The sequence below is a fragment of the Phascolarctos cinereus genome, unplaced genomic scaffold, assembly GCF_003287225.1.
Source record: "Phascolarctos cinereus isolate Bilbo 61053 unplaced genomic scaffold, phaCin_HiC Scaffold_4;HRSCAF=312, whole genome shotgun sequence".
NCBI classification, from domain to species: Eukaryota; Metazoa; Chordata; class Mammalia; order Diprotodontia; family Phascolarctidae; genus Phascolarctos; species Phascolarctos cinereus.
Genome location: NW_027555847.1, coordinates 58,803,982 through 58,827,667, shown reverse-complemented (window position 1 = coordinate 58,827,667; position 23,686 = coordinate 58,803,982). Strand labels below are relative to the sequence as shown.

General features: G+C 39.2%; 1 protein-coding gene across 1 annotated transcript in view; it reads right to left on the bottom strand.

Annotated features, from left to right (window-relative positions):
• The window catches only part of UROC1 (urocanate hydratase 1), a 49,621-nt gene that overhangs the window by 3,723 nt on the left and 22,212 nt on the right, over nucleotides 1-23,686 (bottom strand). The window contains exons 14-18 of the mRNA XM_020981146.2: nucleotides 23,247-23,368; nucleotides 21,897-21,967; nucleotides 15,873-15,971; nucleotides 13,082-13,181; nucleotides 7,990-8,071 (exon numbers count right to left, since the gene is read on the bottom strand). Coding sequence (XP_020836805.1) covers nucleotides 7,990-8,071; nucleotides 13,082-13,181; nucleotides 15,873-15,971; nucleotides 21,897-21,967; nucleotides 23,247-23,368 — 474 coding nt within the window. The remainder of the gene's footprint in view (nucleotides 1-7,989; nucleotides 8,072-13,081; nucleotides 13,182-15,872; nucleotides 15,972-21,896; nucleotides 21,968-23,246; nucleotides 23,369-23,686) is intronic.

The following is a 23,686-nucleotide window of genomic DNA, read 5'->3' as shown; positions in this document are numbered from 1 at the left end:
GGAAAGGAAATTGTTGGCATTGATCAGAGGTGACCAAAAAGATCAAGCTGGGGGCTGTTTCATCTAGACGGTGCCTAGCATAGAGCTAAAATGTGAAATGACAATTAATGGCCTTGTAGGACCCGTTTTATGCCACAGTGAGGCTTAAAATGGGCTTTCCAACTGACTGTGCTAATAGTAATCAGTGAGCTCCCAAATCCTGTTCTTGTCATTCAGTAATGCAAGCTATGATGCACTGGTACTAATTATTAAGTAGGAATTAATTGTTGTTATGTTTGGGCAGCTAGGTGGCCCAATGGATAGATGGCCCTGCCTGGAGTCAAGGAATCCAGCCTCAGACACTTCCTAGCTGCGTGACCCTGGGCAAGTCACTTAACCCTGTTTGCCTCCATTTCCTCATCTGTAAAAGGAGCTGGAGAAGAAAATGGCAAACCACTCTAGTATCTTTGCCAAGAAAACACCAAATGGGGTCAAGTAGGAATTAATTACTTGTCCTATACTTAGTTCATATCTGTACATTCAGTATACCTATTTTACTCCCCCTTCCTTTTTTGGGAAAATCCTAGACTAGATCCCAAAATATTGAGAACTCAGGATTCCCATCTCAATGAACCCAGTACACAAACGTATGGTTAGGCTATGGAACAGGTGCTGGTACTGTTGCCAGCCCTGGGGCCTCAGCTGAGTGACCACCTCTTGCATATATTAAATAAAGTTTGACCTCAGAGTCAACCACCCTTCCTCCTCATTTTGAGGTAGGTTCTTTACGCTGCTTTTTTAATTCTTAGAACTCTCCAATGAAATTACTTCCTGCTCTCCGATTGCTGTCCTCAGGTAGCACTGCCATTCTGGATTTCTCTTTCTATCATCATGTGCATGAACACATACCTATTGTATGCCTCATTCTGTAATAGAGCTGTTCTCCTGAAAACATCCAGCTAACTAATTCAGACTAAAGTGATAAAGAGTAACTTTTCTTCCCAAGTGCATTTAAAGGAATGATCTTTTAATAGTTGAATTTCAACTATTAGCAGCTGTTGGAGGGAGATATTTTATTGAAAGTGGGGACCTGTCCAAATGTTCCTCAAATCCTACCACATAAGTGGCCACCTTTTCTGCCTACCCTGGTGCTGGTGCTACTCATAGTCTATCCTCTTTACCAATAAGGAAGTTGCCAATAACAGATCATTCATTCAGTCAACAAGTATTTATAAATGCCTACTGCATGCTCAGCCTTTTGGTAGATTTACAGTATACAAGACAAAAGCAAAACAGTCTTTGTCCTCATGGAGCTCACAATTCTACAGATATAAGCTTTTAGGTTTGCAAAGCAAACTTCCTGGGTGGCAAAAAGTATATTATTATTCCTGTTTTACAAATGAAGAAGCAGAAATGGAGAGAAGTGAGGTGGCTTGGCTGGGGTCACACAACTAGTAAACATCAGAGCCAGGACTGAAACTCAGATTTCCAAACTCCAAACCAATACTCTTCCAGGGTGCCATTTTGTCATTATAAAGGAAATCCGCCTGGTCCTATTCTGGGCCCAGTTGAAGTAAGAAATTGCTCCCTGGTGGAAATGTTCCTCAATCCTCTCTTCCCCATGTGCAGCCATTCTTGAAGTGGAGATTCAACTCTATTGTTAAGTGATAAAGTGATCATGATAATACTGAGTCCTAAGAACATAGGATTTTATAGCTGTACATCCCACCTTATATAATCTCTTATCCAACTCCTTACTTTGACAGATGAGGAAACCAAGGCCCAGGGAGGCTAGAGGACTTGCCCAAAGTCACAGGTGGTAAGTTGCTGGTCAAGCTAGTCAAGCTGGTCAACCCCAGGTTGTCTGATTCCCCCTCTCTTCCAATGTCCTTTCTACTCCTAGAAAGAACTACCCTTTGGCCCTGATCACATGTCTGTGGAAAGATTGAAAAAGTTTCCCTGATGCCCTATGGTATACCTGCCTTGTGAAACTGGCAATGAGGCAAAGTTTCTGGGAACTGTTTATAAAGAAATATATGAATGACATATGTCATAACTAAAGATCCTTGTTGTATAGTCATTTTTCAGTTGTGTCCAACCCATTTGGGGTTTCCTTGGTAAAGATACTGGAGTGGTTTGCCATTTCCTTCTCTAGCTCATTTTACAGATGAGGAAACTGAGGCAAAAAGGGTTAAGTGACTTGACCAGGGTTACACAGCTAGTGAGTGTCTGAGGCTTGATTTGAACTCAGGTCTTGTTAAGTCTAGACTGCTATCCACTGTGCGACCTAGCTGCCCGAAGATCCTTAATATCCACTAACAATGAGAAGATAGATTGTGCCTATATTGCTTCTTTGACTCTCAACCAAAATGTTAAGCTTTTTAAAAAAAATCTTCCTTATTAGGGTCAGTTAGCGTATCAACAAGATGCTAAAAGGCCAAGCATCTGCTTTGAAAACAGGAGCTAATTAGGCACAAATTACCATTTTGCCTGGCTCAGCAAACACATTGGATCATAAATGGAGTACTGGACAGGACTTAAGAGGTCACTTAGTCCAACCCCTTCATTTTACAGACTGGAAAACTGAGGCCCAGAGAGTGACTTAGCTCAAGATGACACGGTAATTAGGAGAGCCAAGATTTGAACCTGGGTCCTTTGGCTCCAAATCCAGCTGTACCAAAGAGCAGGGATTTAAATCCAGCTCCTCTGACTTCCCTAATATATCTAGAATGCAAAACAATTACGTGGACAAATATATATTGACATCTGTCTGTATATATGGAAAAAAGATATGGAAGGAGAACAACAGCATTTGATTGTCTCATAGCTTAAGTCTCCCATCACAAATTGTAAAGGATAATTTACACAGGAATTTAGAAGCCCTGAATTTTCATCCCTTCTTTTTAATTTTTCTTCGTAATCTTGGGCAAACTGTTTACCTATTATGCCTCAAAGGGTACAATAAGGATTTCTAAGTTGAGAATATTAATGTTAATACTTATCCTATACCTGCATAGAAAATGAGAGAACTAATTCAATAATGACATTAACTTAGCGTTTCTCATCCAAGAGGGAAAAAAATACCTAATTCTATCTTAAGTTCTGTCCTTAAGCATCAGTTTGGAGAATTATCCTAAAAGCATCATAAATTAAAGTTTGAATCTATTACATTGGCTCAAGGAATTTCCAACTAAGTCTCTCCCTCTTCATTCAAGACTGGGTCACATTTCTAACTAATTAAGGAAACGTGTGGGATCCTGACCACACTGCTGTCAACAATTCTCAGATGTCTATTTTGACAGGCATCAAAGGGTGCAGTGCAAAAGAGATAGGCTTCTCCCTCCTCTGGCCCTCAATTCCTCCCCACCTCCTCTTAGCAGATGACCTCACCTACTGCTTTGCCTAGAATATTGAGAATATCCATCCTGAACTCCCTCCTCTCCCCTCCTCCATACCTCAGAACTTTGCTCTCATTAACTCTCTCCTCTTTCTGTTCAATCCCAGAGGATAAGGTAGCCCTTGAAAACAACAACAATAACTAAAACTAGTCTCTCCACTTTATGCCCTTGATCTCACTCCCTATTGTCTCCTTCATCAACCATGAGCCTTCCTCTTTCTGACATCTGCCATCCTATCTCTCCTATCCTTTAAAACAAACTAGCAAAAAAAAAAAACCCTTTACTTGATCCTACCATTCTCTCAAGTTACCATTCTATCTCTCTCTTCTCTTCACTATTAAAATTTTAGAAGTATTATTATTATTTACTCAACTTTCTCACCATAGAATCATATGAATTAGATCTGGAGTTTAATTCAACAAAAATTAGTAAGCTCCTATTTTGTGTAAAAGTCTGTGTTAAACTCAGATATACAAAGACAAAAAAAAAAGTCTCTCCCCTCAAAGGGGCATACAACATAAAGGCAAATAAGTAAATACAAGGTAATTTAAGAAAGGAGAATGTGGGGGGTGGGGCAGGGAGGACTGGGATCAGGAAAGACTTCTGGGAGGCATTAATGTTTGAGTTGAGACCCAAAGGAAGATAAGCACAGGTGGGGGGGGGGTGGAGAATTCATTCTAAGAATAGAGATTGATTTGTGGGAATGCACAGAGATGGGAAATGGAAAAGTGGAACTAGGATTTGGGGAACAATTAGTACCTGGTTTGGCTAGAACATAGAATATAGAATATGTAGGTAAATGAAAAAGCATTTACTATTCATCATGTCATTTTGGGAATGTAAATAAAAAAATGAGGTAGTCTTTGCCCTCAAGGAGTTCTTAATGGGAGGAGACAACTCATATAGGGAGGAGAATGATTCCAGGTTAGGAAGTCTGCGTCTGGTAAGTCATGGGATGGTGAGTTGATCCAAAGGGAAATTGATTCACAAGACTTTCCTGAAGATGTTGATTTGATTACCCTTAACAAGATGCGGAAAGTTTGGAGAAAGAAGAGGAAAGCAGGTAATGGACTTAACAAAATATGAAGATGGTAGTTGTTGGAGGAGCTGTGGAAGGATAGGCACATGAAATCTGGTAGAGCTGTGAATTGGTCCAGGCATTCTGGCAAGCAATTTGGAAATGTACACACACAAAAAATCATTACATACACCATGATTCAGTGATACCAGTACAAGCATATAATAAAAAGAGATCAAAGAGGGAAAGACCTATACTTATTTACAAAAACCACTTTTTACTGTAGCAAAGAACTGGAAACAAAATGGATGCTCATCAGTTAAGGAATGGCTGAACAAAATGGTATATGAATATAACAGAATATTATTATACCATAAGAAATTATGACTATGACGGATTCAGACAAGCCTGAGAAGATTTGTCTTAACTGATGCATAGTGAAGTGAGCAGAACCAGGAGAACAATTTTTTTTAAATGACCCTGATAATGTAAACAAAAACAACTTTGAAAGACTTCTGGACTCTGATCAATATAGTAATCAAACATGACTTCATGACTTCAGAAGACTGATGATAAAATACACTTGCCATCTAATGGAAGAGGGATAATGGACTGAAGGTACACAATGAGACATTTTCAAACATGGTTAGTTAGTTATTGATTTGTTTTTGCTTGACTGTACTTATTTGACTCATTTGTTGTAAGAGCAGACTTCTGGGGGTGAGGGGTGGGTGATTGGGTGAGAAATGATAGAGATACAAAAAAAGGAAGACAAGCATCAAAAAATATTTTAAAAATAAATAGAGAATGGGTGGGACGTTCAGAAGGGGATGTAGACAAGTAAGGCAATTTTGTTACTGTGTTAAATTTGCTATATATTTTAAAACTACATATAACAAGTTCCATTTCATGTGTAACTTCTTTTTCTCTTTTACTTATTAAGATGTCCATGTTTTTGGATGTTTATTAAGCTCATAATGAAAAAATTTTAAAAGGAAGTGGGGGGGTATGCACGAGATGAAAGGGCAGTTGTCAAGATAGCCTGGGTATTTGTGGGAAGAGGAAGAGTTCATGACCAAACAAAAAATTGAGAGAATCACAGAAGACAAAATTGAGCATTTTAATTACATAAAAGCAAAAGGGTTTGCACAAACAAATCCAATACGTCTCCAAAATTAGAAGGAAAACAATTAACTGGGACAACTCTTTCTCACCTAGTTTCTCTGATAATGGTCTCATTTCCAAGGTATATAAGAAACAGAGTCAAATGCATAAGACTAAGAGCCATTCCCCAATCAATAAATCATCTAAGGATATGAACAGGCAGTTCTCAAAGGAAGAAATCAAGGCTATCTATGGACATATAAAAAAGTTGCCCCAAATCATTAACAATTAGAGAAATGGAAATGAAAGCAATTCTGAGACTCCATCTCATACTTGGCAAAGATAACAAAAAAAAGAAATGGCACATGTTGGAGGGGCAGTGGGAAAACAGGCACATTGATGTACTCTTGGACCTATGATGGACCTATGTATGGGTCCAACTATTCTGGAAAGCAATTAGATGTCATACACAAAACATTACTGAACAGCATGTCCTTTAATCCACTACTAGGCCGATACCCCAAAGAGATCAAAGAAGGAGAAAAAGGACTCGTGTATAAAAATATTTAGCACATCTCTTTTCATTGTAGCCCCAAACTAGAAATAAAGGCGTATTCACCTACTGGGAAATGGCTAAAGAAGTCATGATTTATGAATATAATGGAATATTATTATCTCAGCATAAGAAATGCTGAGATGGACAGTTTCAGAGGACACAGGGAAGACCTCTGTCAAATGGCACAAACTAAACTGATCAGAACCAGGAGAACAAATTGTATTATGATATCAATATTATAAAAATCAACAATTTTGGAAGACTTAAGAACTCTGCTCAACCAGATGGTCAACCATGATTCCAGAGGACTGATAAAGAAGAACAATTCCCACTTCATGATGGAGAAATGATGGCTTTAATATGTAGAAGAAATGCATTTTTTTTGCATGTGAATGATATGGGAATATGTTTTGCTTGTTGTGATACAGGGATTCTGTATTTCTTTATTTTCCATGGAGACGAGGGAAGATGGGAGGGAGAAAAAAATGAATGCTCGATCATTGAAATTTTTTTTTTGAAATATTTTTTAAAGATAGCATGGGTAGACGGCTGGATGAGATGTGAATCATGCTTTTATCTGGATCTAGCTACATCTAGTGGGCCAGATGAATTTGTGCTCACTCACCAATCAGTTTAGCCCTCTGAGGAGAATTTCAAATCAGAGTACATTAACTCCCTTGGGGACCTAAAGCATAGTGTCTACTCATCTGCTGGTCCAGGTAAGGAGAAGCAAGGCAACACATTCTGCATTTTTGTTATTCTCATTTATAAACATGGCTTGTTTTGTCTGTTCATTTGTAAGCTTCTTGAGGCTACGAATTCTGTGGTATTAGGAGCAGCTAGGTGGCACTAGCCCTGGAGTCAGGAGGACCTGAGTTCAAATCCAGCCTCAGACACTTGACACTTACTAGCTGTATGACCCTGGGCAAGTCACTTAACCCTGATTGTCTCACCAAAAGAAAATTCCGTGGTATTTGCATCCCCTTGTACTATATATAGTAGGCACTTTTAAAATATTTACGAAATTCCATTTAAGCGCCCCAGCTGGAAAGTGTGGTTCTGAGATGACTCTGCCCTTCTGATTGATAAAGAGATGGGCTTATCCTGCTAGAGAAAAGTTTGTAAAGCACTAACATTTGACAGTCATTAAACCAGTTTTCATATATGGTTAATAAATCTAACCTTCTCCTCCCTACCTCTTGCTTTGCTGATTTTCTTCAAAGATTAAACTTTGAGTTAGTTCAAACAGTTGCAAACTTTTTAGCCACAAGGGGGAGAATTTTAATGGAAACTCATTGAGAAGACTGAGGGAGTCAGCCTGCTAAAATCCACTAATGGGTGGGGAGGGGTTGCCCCCATTCTCTCAGCAATGGCCATTTTTTCCCTGGTGGGAACTGTAGAATCTTAAGAGCTAGAAGAGATCATTCAGCCAAATGTCTCTTTGCTCCACCCTCTACTTTACAGGTGAGACCCATATTTACCCAACATAATGTTGGCAGAGCTAGGACCAGAGCTGACTAGCTCTAGCTGCCTGTTGGGTGTTCATTCCTTTATACTGGACTGTCACATCACGTGCTCTCTGTTCTCCACTCTCCAGAACTTTTAGAAATACTCATTATCAATACAATTGGGAAATTACACTGTTTTTAAGTCATAAGGCTGGGGGGGGGGAATATCACAAAAGGTCAAGAACATAAAGCACAAATATCCCCATTTTATATCTGAGAATATAGAGGTCTACAAAGATAAAATAACTTGTCCAAGTTCATATAGACTAATTGGTAGCAGAGCCAGGGTTGAATTAGGGTGTCCAGATTCCTAGTCCAACAGCAATTCTGCTCAACTGAGAAAACCAGAGACTAAGAGCATCACCATCGAGATTTCAACTCTGACACGAATAACCTATTACACTTCCTTCTCCCGGTTCTGCTTACCATCCAACTCCACCTCCATTGTGTAAAGCCACCCATGTGGCACCTCGGAAGGCGTCTCCCACGAAGTTCTGCACCGCCATGTCTGGGTAGAAAGAGAGTTCCAGATCATATGATGTTTTTCATAAAAAAGAAACCCCCAACATGGCTATCTCTTTCCCAATGGCTAGAATAGTGATGGGAATAAAAGGTTCTCCATTTGTTAGGAGCCTGTTAAGGACTGGATCTGGGAAGGTAGATGAACCACTGGGTCAAATGAATGATCCTTAATAATATTAAATAATTTACATTTGCACAATACTGTAAACTTTCCAAAGATCTTTTAAAAAATGGTACTCAGTTCAATCCAATTCCGATTGACAAGTAATTACCAAGCACCTACTATATGCCAGGCATTGTGCTAGATACTAGGGATGTAATAGCAACATGGCTAATACGGAAATGTGTTTTCCCATAACTTCATATGTATAATCAATATATTGCTTGCCCCCTCTCAGGGGGTAGAGGAGGGGCAGGAATGAGGGAGAGAATTTGGAACTCAAATTTTTAAAAATGAAAGTTATTTTATTTTAAAAAGTTATTTTAAGTTATTTTAAATGTTATTGGGAAATATTAACAAAATAAAAATACATTAACTTTTTTAAATAAAAAATTAAACAATGCTGTGTGGTATTTCCTACCTTAACTAATTAACTCTTGCTGCCTAGGTGCTAAACTCCCTCTACTTGTGGCTTTGATCCCATCCTTTCCTGTCTCCTCTAGAAGCTTGCCCATCCTCTGTAATTATCCCCTCTCTCTAACTTTCAGTCTCTTCCTATCTGCTTACAGATAGGAAGCAGCTAGGTGTCACAGTGGATAGAGCACCAGCCCTGAAATCAGGAGGACCTGAATTCAAATCCGACCTCAGACCAAACACTTGTCAGTTACTAGCTGTGTGACCCTGGGCAGGTCACTTAACCCCAATTGCCCAAAAAAACAAAACAAAACAAAAAAACTCCTCCCTTGATCCTGCCATCTCCTCAAACTATGATCATTTCTCTCCTCCCTTTGACTCCCAGGGGGGAAAAAAAGCTGCCCCTAAGTATTCTCTCCTCTTCCTTTCCCCTCATTCACCTCTCAATTCCTTGCAATCTTGCTTCCAGCCTATCTCTCATCTAAAATTACTTACCCCAAAGTTAACAATAATCCCGTAATTGCCAAATCTGATGTCTTTTCTTTTCATTCAGTCTCTTTGTAGCATGTGATAATCAACCACTTTCTCCCCGCTCCCTGCCCCGGGACATATCCTCTTTGGTTTTTGTGATTCGGCTTCTCGGTTTCTTTTGCTGTGTCATCAATCATATCTCTCCCTTCATGTATAGATGTACTCCAAAGCTTCAAATCTTTTCTTTCTCTGTACTCTGTGATGTTTTATCACTCCTATGCTTTCAACAATAAGTTCAATGCAATATCCAGCCAAATATATCTATGGCTCTGTACCAAATATATCCAGCCCTAGTTTCTTTCCTGAGCTCCAATCACACATCACTAGCTGACCACTAGATATTTCCAACCAGATATCTTGTGAGCATCTCCAACCCAACACATCTAAAACTGAAGTCATTGTATCTTCCCTCAAATCCATCCCTCCACTGAACTTCCTTGTGTTTATTGAGGACATCACAACCCTCCCATTAAGGTACAGAATATTGGGGGTCAACCCTTAACTCTTCCCTTTCTGGTCATAAAAATGAAAATGAAAAAAAGCCAAAGGATTAGACCAAATGCACATAGAGGAGGAACATACTGGAAACTAGGAAAGATCAATTTAGGTTATCTGAAGAAAAAAGCAAAGGCATCATGGATCTTATTAATACTGAAAAATGGAAATTGAGAGAAAGTAACTGTGGAACTATTAAAAAAAAGAAAGAAACCTCCTTCACCCTGTATATCATTTGTTAAGTTTTTATCAGTTATATTTCTATAACATCCCTACCATCTGTCCTCTTTCTACTCCCAAGTTTACCTCATCCCCTCTTGTCTGGACTATTACAGTATTATACCAGACTGCTAATTGGACTCACTGTTTCCAGGATTCCCCCTCACTAATCCCTAGTCCACATAGCTGCCAAATAGTCTTCCTGTATCATTGGTCTGAACATATTTCTCACATGCTCAAGAAGCTCAGCTCTATATTATGTCTAGGATAAAATACACACCCTTATTTTGGTATGTGAAGCCCTTCACAATCTGTCTCCAACATACCTTTCCAGACATTTCATGTTATTTCCTTTCAAGTACTCCAAATTCCAGACAAGTCTATTTTCTGTACCTTGAACCTGGCATTCTACCTCCTGTGCCCTTTACCTTGGGCAGCTTGTCCATCACACATAGAATGTTCCCTTCCCAATTTGCTTTCTTAGGTTCCCTGAGTTCCTTGAAGGGTCAGATCAGGTACAATCTCCATAGGGAAGCTTTTCATGATTGCCCTGGTTGTTAGTGCTAGATCCATCCTCAAATTAGCTTCCATTTACTCATCTGTTTACTTGTGTAACAGTCCTCTTGGAAAGACTTGGACTGGCCGCCTTGTTATCAATAACCATGTGGAAAAAAATGTTCCAAATCACTAATAATTAGAGAAATGCAGATTAAAGCAACAGTTTCCACATTATGCCCACCATATTGGTAAAGATGGCAAAAAAAAAAAAGGAAAATGACTAGCTGTCTTCTGACGGAAACTAAGTTGCTAAGATGAAGCTATTACAGGGTCAGAACTGGAAGTCAGAGATTTCTGCAGCAGCTAGAGTTTTAAAATCACTCTGGAGAGAGTGAGTGGATGGTAACAGCAATGGCACAAAGTGGAAGACAGTTTCTGGGAAACTGACTCTAAGCCGTATAGTGGCTGAAGTCTTTTCCTTTCCCTGGGTTACTGCCCAGATAATTAATATAGTCCAACAAGAAGCCACTGAATTGTGTCTACTTGTCAGAGAAGCCACTGGAACAACAGTGAATTCATTCCACTGTTTCTCTCCCTTCTGTTTTATTGATGCATGCTACTGGTAGTATGGTTCATTCCTAGGAGTTTCTCTGCAAATTTTTAATTTTGCTTACTGGTTATTTGTATTTTTAAACAATGGTTTTCTAGATAAAGATAAAATATTTTAAACTGTATCATGCGTTGCTTTTTTTTCCTCACAATGTGTGATATGACAGTTGGAAAAGGAGGGGAAAGAACCTGTAGATAATTAATTACATCAAATTGAATTGGCTGGAAAAATTCCCTCTCTGGTCTGGTGATCAAAAGAATTTCCTAGGGGCTCAGAGTTCTATGAATTTTACTAATAATCTTTATGTTTATGCTTTTGAACTATTCAGAGAAGAGAACCCATATGGACTTTGAACTTACGTCTTAGTTAAGTATTTAAAAAAACTCTCTTGAGCCAGTTATTTATCTCCTAGATGACAGGTTGGTCTATACCAAGTACCTTTTAGGTTTTCTCCAACCGTAGAAATGAAAGAGGGAAGAATAGAGGCAATGACCTCCAAGGAAGGTCATGTCCTGAGCCAGGATGAAGGGTAGAGAGTAGAAACAGTAGTGGTTTAGTAAAATCAGACTGCCCTCCACAGTGGTACCTGCTAGACAGCCCTTGATTGTATACCCCTTCTTTGATTAGAACATAAACTCTTTGAGAGCAGAAACTATTTTGTTATTGTAGCTTCAGTAGTTAACACAATGCCTTGCACACAGTAGGTACTTAATAAATGCTTGTTGGATTTAATTGAACTGTTTCAATGCTGCTAAAGGAATTCATGTATGAAAATTCTGCACTCTAAATTTTGGTGCACTTGGTCAGAGCTGCATTTACCCTGCCCTGATTATATTTCTGACCCATGGTTACACAGCTAGTAAATGCTGGAGTTGGGATTTAAACCCAAGTCTCCCCACTTTCACTTTAATTCTTTAATTCTACCATGCCATGAAGAGATTCAAAAGAATGAGTCATAGGCTCTAAAATCAGATCCCCCCAGTGTTCTGAGCCAAATGTAGCTTATTAGTATGAGTATATAACTTCCCTTGAGGCAGCTAGGTGGCACAGTGGATAGAGTGCCAGGTCTGGAAGATTCATCTTGCTAAGTTCAAATCCTGCCTCAGACACTTACTATGTGACCTTGGGCAAGTCACTAAACCCTGTTTGCCCCAGCTTCTCCACCTATAAAAAATGAGCCAGAGAAGGAAACAGCAAACCACTTCAGTATCTTTGCCAAGAAAACCCTAAATGGGGTCATGAAGAGTTGGACACTGCTGAAATGACTGAATAACAAAATAACTTCCCAAAGGAACAACTTTGAACATGCTGACATTCATTTGAATATATATCTATATATCATCTATATATCTATATATCTCTCTCTATATATATCATCTGTATATCATCTATATATCATCTATATATCAATATATCATCGATATATCTATATATCATCTATATATCTATATATGTATTAGTTTCATTCTTATATTTACATTTCCATTGCTTAGCACAGAGCCTGGCACATAGTAGGCACTTAATAAATGCTAGTTTAATGATCGGTGGATATGTTTGTTTAAAACTTAGTCTTGTTATAGTCAATATTTTGGACTTTTCTCTTATTCATACACACTTTTCCAGTCAATACCTCAATTTATCTCCCAATCAAATGACTAGTTTACCTATCTCATCACTGAGCTGTATTAATGCAACCTCACTGACAAATGTGGGCACTGCTAAAGATTGTATTTGCCTTCTTGCCCAAAGAGCAAGGTCATAAGAATTTTTGAAAAATGTCATTTAACAGTTTTTTTAATGTGTCCTCATAATAATTTGATCCTTCTAACCAAGCCAAGAATGTGCCTTATTTAACCTTTATCTTACAGGGCCTGTGAAGAGGCATTGTTAGATATTATTTTTAATACAAAATATGTAGTATTTCATGCTGCTGATCCTTCCTGGATGCCTTTTCCTCTATCCATCCAAACCCTGCCCATACCTTAAGATACGACTCAAATCCTCTCTCCTCCTGACTATTTTATTCATCATAGAGCTTCTTCTCTGAGGACCTTCATCACCCCTCTTACCTGCACAGAAAGCAGATCCATCATAAATGTTGGATGTTTCTCTGAAAGGACTGTCTGTCCCACTGACATCATGGTGGTCTCGGCTGAGGACCACTGGGGCCTAGATAGTCAAGCACAAACACTCAGCAAAGCCTTCTGATAGATAAGGACAACAGTTTTCAAAAGGAAAAATATAAACTATCAATAACCACATAGAATATTCTAAATCAATAATAATAATTATTAATAGAAAATACAAATTAAAACATTCTGAGATTTTGCCTTACTCCCAATATGGTAAAAAAAAATAGTCAAAGTTACAGCTCTTGTGAGAAGACAGTCACACTGATACAATATTGATGGAGCTGTGAATTGATCTGTTTTGAAAACAATTGGGAATTATGCAAAAGTCACTAAACTTTTAATATACCTTTTGATCTAGTGATCTCACTACTGGCCATATACCCCGAGGGTGTCAAAGACAGAAAGAAGGGCCATGTGTATACCAAAATATTCATAGCAGCTCTTTTTGTGATAACAAAAAAACTGGAAACAAAGCTGATATTTGGGAGTGGATGAATAAATTGCAGCATATAAATGTAACGGAATATTATTGTGCCAGAAGAAATGACAAATAAGAGTAACAGAAAAATACAGACAGATTTGTATGAACTGATACAGAGTGGCGAAAGATGAGCCAGGAGAACAGTATCAGCAACGTTTGCAATAATGTAAGTGAAAACAATACAAAAAAGCAGTTAAACTTTAAGTGCAGCGACCAATCCAGGTCTTGAAGAAGCGATAATGAAACAAATTCTCTTCTCTTAGTGGAGAAGTGGGAAGAGGCTACATACAAGCTCGAAAGTGGTTGATATGGTGATCAGTTTGGCTGAATTATTTTTCTTTGTTACAAAGGAGGGTTCTTGTGGGATGAAGGATATGAGGAGCAAGAGAAGGAAACATTTTTATCAAGCGTTTACTATGTACCAGACATCGTGCTAAGTGATTAAGATGTGGCAAGGGTTATCTGTGGTGTTTTAAAAAAAAAAAAAGCAATATATTTTACATGTGAGGAAACTGAGGCAAATAGATATTAGGTGACTTGCCCAGGATCACAGAGCTAATAAGCATCTGAAGTAAGATTTGGACTCAGATGTTCCTGACTCTAGGTCCAATTCTCCATCCACCACTCTACCTAATTGCCTTCTAATAATAGTGAGCTCCTATTGTTGGATAACTCTGAATGTTAAAAAAGTATTTTCTGATGTTGAAACAAAATCTTGTTCAGTCTTTAACACAGAATGGTTCTACATTTTACATCTTTCCTACATGGCAGTCCTTCTGATGAGTGAAGAAAGCAATAACGTCACCAAGCTTTGCTTCATGAGAGGTATGCCGCTAATAATTTCTTAGAGAGCCTGCTCTCAATGGGACTAACATTTTCAGTGGAGTCCAAGTCTTCAGCTAATGGAATGAAACTCTAATGATGGAAACTAAAGCAGCAGCCAGGGGGAGGGAAAGGGTTTTTTGGAGAATCATTGAAATCATACTACTTGTCTTCTATCAATTTATGAGTTAATCAAATATGTAAATAAATATAAAATTCAGAAGAATCTGTGTCCTCCTATGAAAGAGTCAAAAGGGCGGGCAAGATGATTTCTTGAGGTATTGTTCAGGTCTTTAGCTTCAGTTGAATCGAACATATGCGCACACACACAAACACAGAGTTTGGTGTAAAAATACACAAAACTCAATAGTAAAATGGTAAGAGGGAGAATAATGCCAGATAGGGAAGAATCATAAGCAAAACAAACTTCCTGATCATGAAGGTGGGATTAAATGGAGAGTCAGTGGAGAAGAAAATAAATTAATCTGGGTTTTGATTGCCTCTTAGACAGTTGAGGAATGGCTGAACAAATAGTTGTATATGAATATAATGGAATATTATTGCATTGTAAGAAATAACAAAAGACACCATTTTAAAGAACCCTGGGCAGTGTGAATTGATGCAGGGAAAGTGAGAATAACCAGGAGAACAAATTATACATGGACATTATAAAGAAAAACTTAAAAGTTCAAATCAAAGCAATGACCAACTGTGTTCCCAGACATGGATGGTGAAGCATGTTATTCATGTCCTGACAGAGGGGATGGACACAGAGCATTAAGTGACAGACAATTTTTTGGACATGACCACCATGTAGATTTGTTTTGCTTGATTATATTTATTTGTTACAAGGTGTTTTTTTCTTTTCTTTCTCTTAGTTAATTGGGGATGCTAGACCTTCAAAAAGAAGGCCATGGAAACAGTTTTTAAAATGCACAGAAGGGAGTCAGGAAGATGGGAGTTCAAATCCAGTCTCAAACACTTAATATCTGTGTAACCATAGGCAAGTCACTTAACCCCAACTGCCTCCAAAAAAGAAAAGAAAAAGAAAAAAGAAAAAAATGCATAAGAGAGAACAGAAGGAAGCATAGCCACCAGGATAATTGAAAATAATGTGTAGAATTTAGTACATACTTTTAAAAAAGCAAATTATGTTAAATTGAGATTCACAGTTTCATATAGAATCCTGCTTTTGTTTTCTGCATTGTGTATGGAAAGGCTCTTTTTGGGGTGGGGAATGTTTCAGTTCAGAATAAAAAATAAAGTAAAATAAATTGTGAATGATTGATTGATACAACAAGTTCGGTGGGCATGTATCATTAGTTTCTCTTGGTTAAATCATGGTTTCTTGGGAAAGGCCTGGTCAGGACCTCAGAATTCTACTGATTCCCTACCATCACCTTTTTATGGTGGACTCTACCTCACCTTGATTTTTCCTTGAGCGATGCCTTGATTAATAGCCACAGCAATGGCCACTCGACCCCTCTGATCAGAGTACAGGATCCGTGCCTGGGAGCCTACCACCTAAAAGATGTGAAGCACAAGTTGATAAGGATGTGTGCGTGGCCAGTCTCTTGGGGGAAGGAGAGGGAGGGATCACACAGACAACTGAAATCCACTGATAGTCCCTAAACTTTGCAAAGCAAAGAGCTTTTCTCCAGGAAGGCCAAAGCACCTTTGTAGATGAATTCCATTCCCACTTATAATATCCCAAAGGGGAGAGAAGGGAATAGTGATGGTGGAAGTGGGCAGAAATGCTGTTTCTCCTCATTTTGTAAGTGGAAAAATTGTGGCATGAACAACATCTGGGACCCATTCAGCACCTACTGGACATTGCATTGTAATGGTAATTATGTGCTTATGTTTTATGAGCAGCAGCATGACATAGTGGTTAGAGAGAACCAAAAAGACCCAGGTTCAGGTCCCACGAACGATGCATAATGGCTCTGTAACCTTGGGCAAATCATTTAGCCTCTCAGTATTCTAAGACAACTCTCTCTATATCAAAAAGAAATTTCAAGCCTGCATTGGAGGAGAGAATTTGCTTATCTAGAGGTTCCCTATATCAGTGAAATCACTCATCCAATTGTTATCCCAATCCCTATGTAAAGATCTGTTCCTAATTCTCAAAATAATCGGGGGAGGCTTTTTTTTTTTTTTTGGCCACATCTGTGCTACTACATTCTCTAGTGCTAAGACTCAGGCTTGAATTTTGCATCGAATAGAATTGGGATGGCATCCTGACTTGGCTTTATTTGCCTACAGTGGTAGATCCATTTGAAATTCACATAGTCATAAAATTTCAGAGGTGGAAGGGACTTCAGTCCATCTTGGCCCAGTCATACCCAACCAATAATCCCCTGTAGAGCATTATCCAACAAGTGCTAATCTAGCCATCTCTTGAAGACCTCTAGTGACAGGGAGCTCACTACCTTCCCAGGCTGTCTGTTCTGTTTTTGGATGCCCCTCATTGATGGAAATGTTTTTTACCCTTATATCAAACCTAATCCTACTTGTCTATAACCTCTACCCATTGCTTCTTGCCCTTGCTCCTGTAACCCAATAGAACACGTCAAATCTCACTTCTATAGAACATCCTTGTGAATATGTCAAGGCAGCTGTCATGTTATCTTTAAACCTTTCTCCCCCAGTCCTTGCTTCCTTTCATCCAGAAACTGTTTGTTTGTTTGAAAGCATATATTAAGTATCCGTAGCAGTGTAATTCACTTGATCCTCACAGAATAACTAGCATAATTAGTCCCAAAGGATATGCCAATATTCTAGCAGATAGATGCTCTTATTACCTCCATTTCATAGATGAGGAAAGAGAAGTAGACAGAGATTAAGTGACTTGCTCAGGGTCACACAGCTGGAAAGTGATTGAGGCTGGATTTGAACTCAGGTCTTCCTGACTCTAGACCCAGGGCTCTATTCACCATTCTATGTAGAAGCCTGTTAAATATTCTTAATGTTTTTTGTGTCATGGATCCCTTTGATAATCTTGTGAATTCTATGGGCCCCTTTTCACAATAATTTAAAATGCAAAAAAATAAATAGGATTACAAAGGAATTCAATTATATTAATATCTTTAACAAAATGTTTTTTTAAAAAAAAAACAAGTTCAAGGTTCCAGATCAAGAAGCCCTCTGACTTAATCTGTTTATGCCCTAATCACACTTCCTCTTCCTACCTACAGCTCTCCGAACTCCCCCAATAGCCAGAATCTTTTATTCCAGGCTAGAAATACTTAGTTCCCTGGCTGATTGGTGTCTGCTTGAAAAGGATTTCAGGGGTGGGAAACCAATCAGACCCAGCTGAGTTGAGCTCTCTCTTCTCTACAAAATACCGAAGAGGCCTTAATCCCCAAACTTTAAGGAGCCTATCCTTGAGTTTCCCTGAAGCATGGACTCTGGAATCCCAGAGAGAATTTAGTGTGCAAGTCCTGGAGCAGCCTCTCTAAGGAAGCCTGTGGACCCCTTCTTCCTGCCATGGCCTGAAGACCATTGTGTCTAAAGTTCCCTGGAGATGTCCTTGATTATGTTCTTCTCCAACTCTTTCCCAACCCAGCTTTGTAGGTATCAGTCCTGGCCCTGGTGTGTGGGGTTTAATACCCTAATCCCTTTCCTTTCTTGTCCCTATCTCCCCCTCCTTGCCACCTTAGGTGTCTTCAGTTATCATCCAATTTCCCTTTAAATGGCAGATAAAAAGAGCTACTGTTTTAGCATTGATTGGTATATTTCTATTCTTATAATCCTTTTGGGATGTTTCCATTTCTTCCAAAAAGCACTTTTAATCCAGCAATGGTCTTTTATAACTCCATTAGCTTTTGGGGCTGCCTCATCACACTGAAAATTCATAGGGAACTTTCACTGAAACCTTCCAATCTCTTTGATTTTTTTCATATGAACAAGCATTTTCTAGACATGCCTCTCATGTTGTGTACTTGCAAAAATGATTGTTTTTGAACCCAAGTATAGGGCTTTTATATTTGTCCCTACTAGACTTCATCTTGTTAAGTTTGGCCCAATGCTCTAGTCTGTCTACATCTTTTTGGATCTTGACTTTGTGGCTCATCCAATGTGTTTTCTCCCCTTTCCCGATTTTTGTCTCCAAATTCGATATGTATGCTCTCATTGCCTTCATCCAAAACCTTAATAAAAATATAAAACAGCATATGGCCAATGACAGATTACTGCTGCAGTCTATTAGAGCCCTCCCTCCAAGACGGTGTTGGCTTATTCTTTGGGGCTAGTTATGCAAGCAGTTCCATAGGCACCTAAGTGTACTGTCCTCTAACTCACAGCTACCCATCTTATCCACAAGACTAGAATGAGAGACTTTGCCACATGCTTTGCTTAAATCTAGGTAAATTGTATCCACAACATTCTCCTGAAATTCCAATCTAGTTTGTTTGTTTGTTTGGCTGTTTTTTGCCAAATATGAACCTTTGGTTTCACTGCTAAGGTAATTTTTTTGGGTCAAAACTCCCTCTGCTGATGCCAACCAGAAACTTGTCTGTAACTTAATTTTAGAGTTTCCTGGGGCACTGAGAGATTAGGTAACTTCTCCACAGTCACTAAGCCAGTACCTGCTAGAGACAGGTCTTCTAAAGCTGGCCCTTTCTGTGACACCATGCTGCTTTTCCCTTATCTAGTTACCATGTCAACAAAGGAGATGAGTCTGGTGTGGAAAGTTCTTGCTAATCATGGCTTCCCTTTCAGATAGGTGGTACAGGGGATAGAGTTCTGGACCTGGAGTAAGGAGGAGCTGAATTCAAATATGGCCTCTGACACTTACAAGCTGTGATACTCTGGGCAAGTCATTTAATCTCCATTTGCTTCAGTTTCCTCAACTGTAAATTTGGGTTAATAACAGCACCTACCTCACAGTGTTGTTATAAGGATCAAATGAGATGATATTTTTAAAGTGCTTAGCACAATGTCTGACACATAGTAGGTGCTGTATAAATGCTTATTCCCTTTTCTAGGTATTGACAAACCCTCTTTTTAATAATGCTTTCTAGAATTTTGCCAGGAATAAAAAAATCAAGCCCATAGGCCTATAATTTGCAGACTCTACTCTTCCTTTAAAAAAAAAAAGACCAAAGTTAGCCCTTCTCTAGTCTTGTGGTACCTCTACATGTCCCTTCAAGAAGCTTAGCCATCATGCCTACAAGTGCTTTCAATACTCTGGGAGTCAACTTGAACTTGCCAAGGGCAGCTAGGTGCTCTTTTACTCTCCTCTTACTTATCCTGGGTCTCACCTGTCTTTTAACCATTTTTATTCAGTCCCTTCCATTTCAAAGATTATTCTACTTGGGATAGAAAACAGAAGCAAAAAGAGGATTTTACTGTTTCTTCCTTCCCTCTGTCATTCATTATAATTGTCCTATCCACCCCCAGTAGCTGTCCTCTCCAGCTCTAAATCAATGATCCAATCATCTTTTCTGTGATCTTTTTTTCTTTTTGTGTTCTTTGTTTTTTTCCTTTTTTTTCCCTTTGAACAACAAAACCTCTTCTGATGTCCTGAGCATTCACTGTAAACCTCAGTTCATTTTAAGTTTTGGCACTTGTGGTACTGTCCGTCCAGAACCATGTCACATTTTTATATTCATTCTTCATTACCTGCACTTGCTTTCAGCTTTGAGCCATGTCTTTGAAAATGAAAGCTGATGGATGGATTCTTTTATGCATCTACAGCATAAGGAAACTTATGCTGTTTCCCCATTTCTTCCTCATTGGAATTGTCTTGGTTTGAGTCTACAGGATTGTATCTTGTAGTTTCCTACCCCTCTTGGATTGACTTTCCCTGTACAATTTTTGGCCTTGGGATCCTATCTGTGTCTTCTCTGAACCTTTCATGTTATACTTAGCTACCATCCAAGGAACATGTCCAACTATACTTGGCTGTTTCTTCTTCTATAATGAATCCTTACATGGAATGGTTCAGTATTCCCCATGGCTCCCATTGCTTCATCAACAATGGGCTAAGAATTAAGTCCACATTGGTGTTTCCCCTTATTACTCCACTCTTTAAGGATGAAATCATCAGGGCAACTTAATAATTTATTAGCTGCTCTGCTTCTGGCCCAGAAACTTCCAGCAGATGTCTCCCATCTTTACTATATCACCTCTCCATGCCAGGCATTTGATTTATTTTCTGAGTACCTCATATGTTTCCTGCTATCCAAGTGGTCATTAATCAATGCCCATGGTAATACCATCCCTATTTCTCTCCTTTTCAATAGTCACTCAAATATTATATGCTTTGCTTCCCTAACTTGATTCCTGGATTTCATCACATGTATAATGTGGCACCATTCTCCTACCCCTTTAATTTGAATGTGCTGTGACCCTGGGCAAGTCACTTAACCCAGTTTGCCTCAGTTTCCTTATCTGTAAAATGAGCTGGAGAAGGAAATGGCAAACTACTCCAGTATCTTTGCCAAGAAAACCCCAAATGGCATCATGAAGAGTTGGATATGACTAAAAAAATGACTGAACACTGCCACCAACAAAAATGCCCATCCAGGACTATATTCCAGACCGACGTCCCATCCCATCAAGTCTCAGTGACATTGGTGGGGTCAAATTAGCTTCCTTTCTTTGGGGTTTCTATTCCACCTGGTTTATTGCCTATACTTTTTGTATTTATAGGTATTTGGAACCATGAGTTTTATTGCTGGCTTCTTTATTTCATTTTTACCCAGGTATCCTGACTATCTCTACTGCTATCATTCTTCCCATTATAGTAACTATTGCTATCTATAGAATCTAAGTAGATAGAAATAGAAGTAGGATTTTTTTTCTCTTCCTCTGTCTTTTCACTTTAAAGTCCTCTTGATCATATTTGAAATACTCTAGGCAAAAGTGTTTTCAGCCAGCCTTCATTAGGTGTCCTGTCCAAGAGTTCATTATTTCTATATTTTAAGGCATGGTCTAGAAATCCAGTTTCTGTTCTCAGTACCATCTTCTTAACCAACTGCTCACCTCCCAGATTTGCCTTTCTCCTGCTTTCCATCTACAGTGGTGATGAAAACATCACCTGTGCCCTTAAGGTCTTCAGTTTCTTGCTTAGAATTAAATAATGTTTTCTGAATCAGATTGCCCTCTATGCCTCCCTAAGAGCTGAAGCCCCTATTTCAAAGATAGTGGGGTGAAATAGGGGGAAAATAGTTGATTAGAAACACATTGCATCAGGAACAGCCTTATCTAGGACCGAGGCTCAGAGGTTGTGGGCTTGTTCCAACCTCTCTGAGAGGTCTTTGAGGCTGGGTGACCACCTGGGAGTGATGTCACAGAGCGCCTTCTCAGTCAGATACAGGTTGGACTGGTTGTCTCTGACTTCCCTTTCAACTGAGTTTCTGGGATTCTATGAGCACAGTGTAATGTGTCTGACCATGTTTGTAGCCCTTAAATTACCACCATTTTTTTCTGTAATCCACTCACCAGCTTGTGTTTCCCGGCTTCCCGGATCCAGCGGATATTATCTGCATATTGTTGCTTCACAGAATCTTTCACTACAACAAGAAAGGACAAAAAAGGAACATCATGAAGAAGGTGGGGCCTATTTTGTCTTTATTTGGCCCAGTGGGGCAGCTAGGAGGCTCAGTGGATAAATGGTTGGCTTCGGGATAAGGAAGATCTGAGTTCAAATCTTGCCTCAGACACTTCCTAGTGGTGTGACCCTGGGCAAGTCAGTTACATTCTGTTTGCCATCTATAAAATTGGATTAATAATAGTACCTCCCAGGGTTGTTGTGAAGGTCAGATGAAATACCATATGCAAAGCACTTTTTAAACCTTTAAAAAAAAGTGCTATATAAATCCTGAGGCAGCTGGGTGGTACAATAGATAGAGCACCAGGCTTGAAGTCAAGAAGACTACTCTTGGTGATGATGCTATTTGGGGTTTTCTTGGCAACGATACTGAAGTAGTTTGCCATTTCCTTCTCCAGCTCATTTTACAGATAAGGAAACTGAGGCAAACTGGGTTAAGTGACTTGCCCAGGGTCACAGCACATTCAAATTAAAGGGGTAGGAGAATGGTGCCACATTATACATGTGATGAAATCCAGGAATCGAGTTAGGGAATGCCTCAGGCATTTACCAGTTATGTGACTCTGGGCAAGTCCTGTTTGCCTCAGTTTCCTCATCTGTAGAATAAGCTGGAGAAGGAAATGGCAATTATCTTTGCTAAAAAAACCAAAAACAAAATGGGGTCATGAAGAGTTAAAAACAACTGAACAACAATAATATAAATGCTAGCTATTGTTTTTTTTTAAGTTCTCTAGCTCCATATGCTATAAGAAACTACTTATTCTTGCTTCTCCACATCTTCATTGTCTCTTCTTCTACATTTCAGTTGCTCATTAGGAATGTTCTAGACCCAGAATTTGCCCATTTTTTTTTATCCCTAACCCAAGCCCTATGAAAGCTGCTTGTGGTATTTATGCTTCTTCCTTGCTTCCAAGGTCCTTGTTGTAAGGATCAAAGAGATCATATTTGATGTTTTTGGTTTTGTTTTTTGCTAGGTGATAGGATCAAGTGTCTGAAACTGGATGTGAACTCTGGTCCTTCTGACTCCAGGGATGGTGCTCCATCTACTGCACCACCTAGCTGCCCCTATTTTATTTTCTTGAGGCCCCTCTCAGCTCTGAGGTTCTTTGTTCTTGGCCCCTTCCATTTCTAACTTCCTATTTTCTAAGGTCTCTTCTATGTCTGAAATTCTGTGGGTCCATTATTCCACTTTATAATGCAAGAGACAGAATCTGGATGGCCCTCAGTAACAGTGGCATTACCTCCACGGTTGACAGCCTCCTCCAGAACGGATGTAGCCAGCAGGTCTGTGGTCACTAGGTCCTGGGGGTCCCCGGATGTACAAACCCAGCGGAAAGGTCCAAAGCCCAGAGAAAATATGTCCCTGGGAAATGCAAAACGCTTCACTTGGGAGGCATACTTCACGTTCCTGCCTTATTTGTCCTGACCTCTGGCAGTGCTTTCCTTTCATTAGCCAAAGCACAAAGAATCCAAAGAATCCCCAACAAATTAATCTGAGCAGAAAGGGCTCTGAGTGGTTATTTGAAAATTCTCAAAAATGTTTGCACCCAGAAAAATAGCAAAATCAAAGCCAAACCCACATAAGAAGCATGGACCACAACACAGCCTAGCAGCTGGCTGTGGAGTCTGGGGGAAGCTTCACTAGGAAGCATTTTGAAATGGGGGGGGGGGGTAACGACTC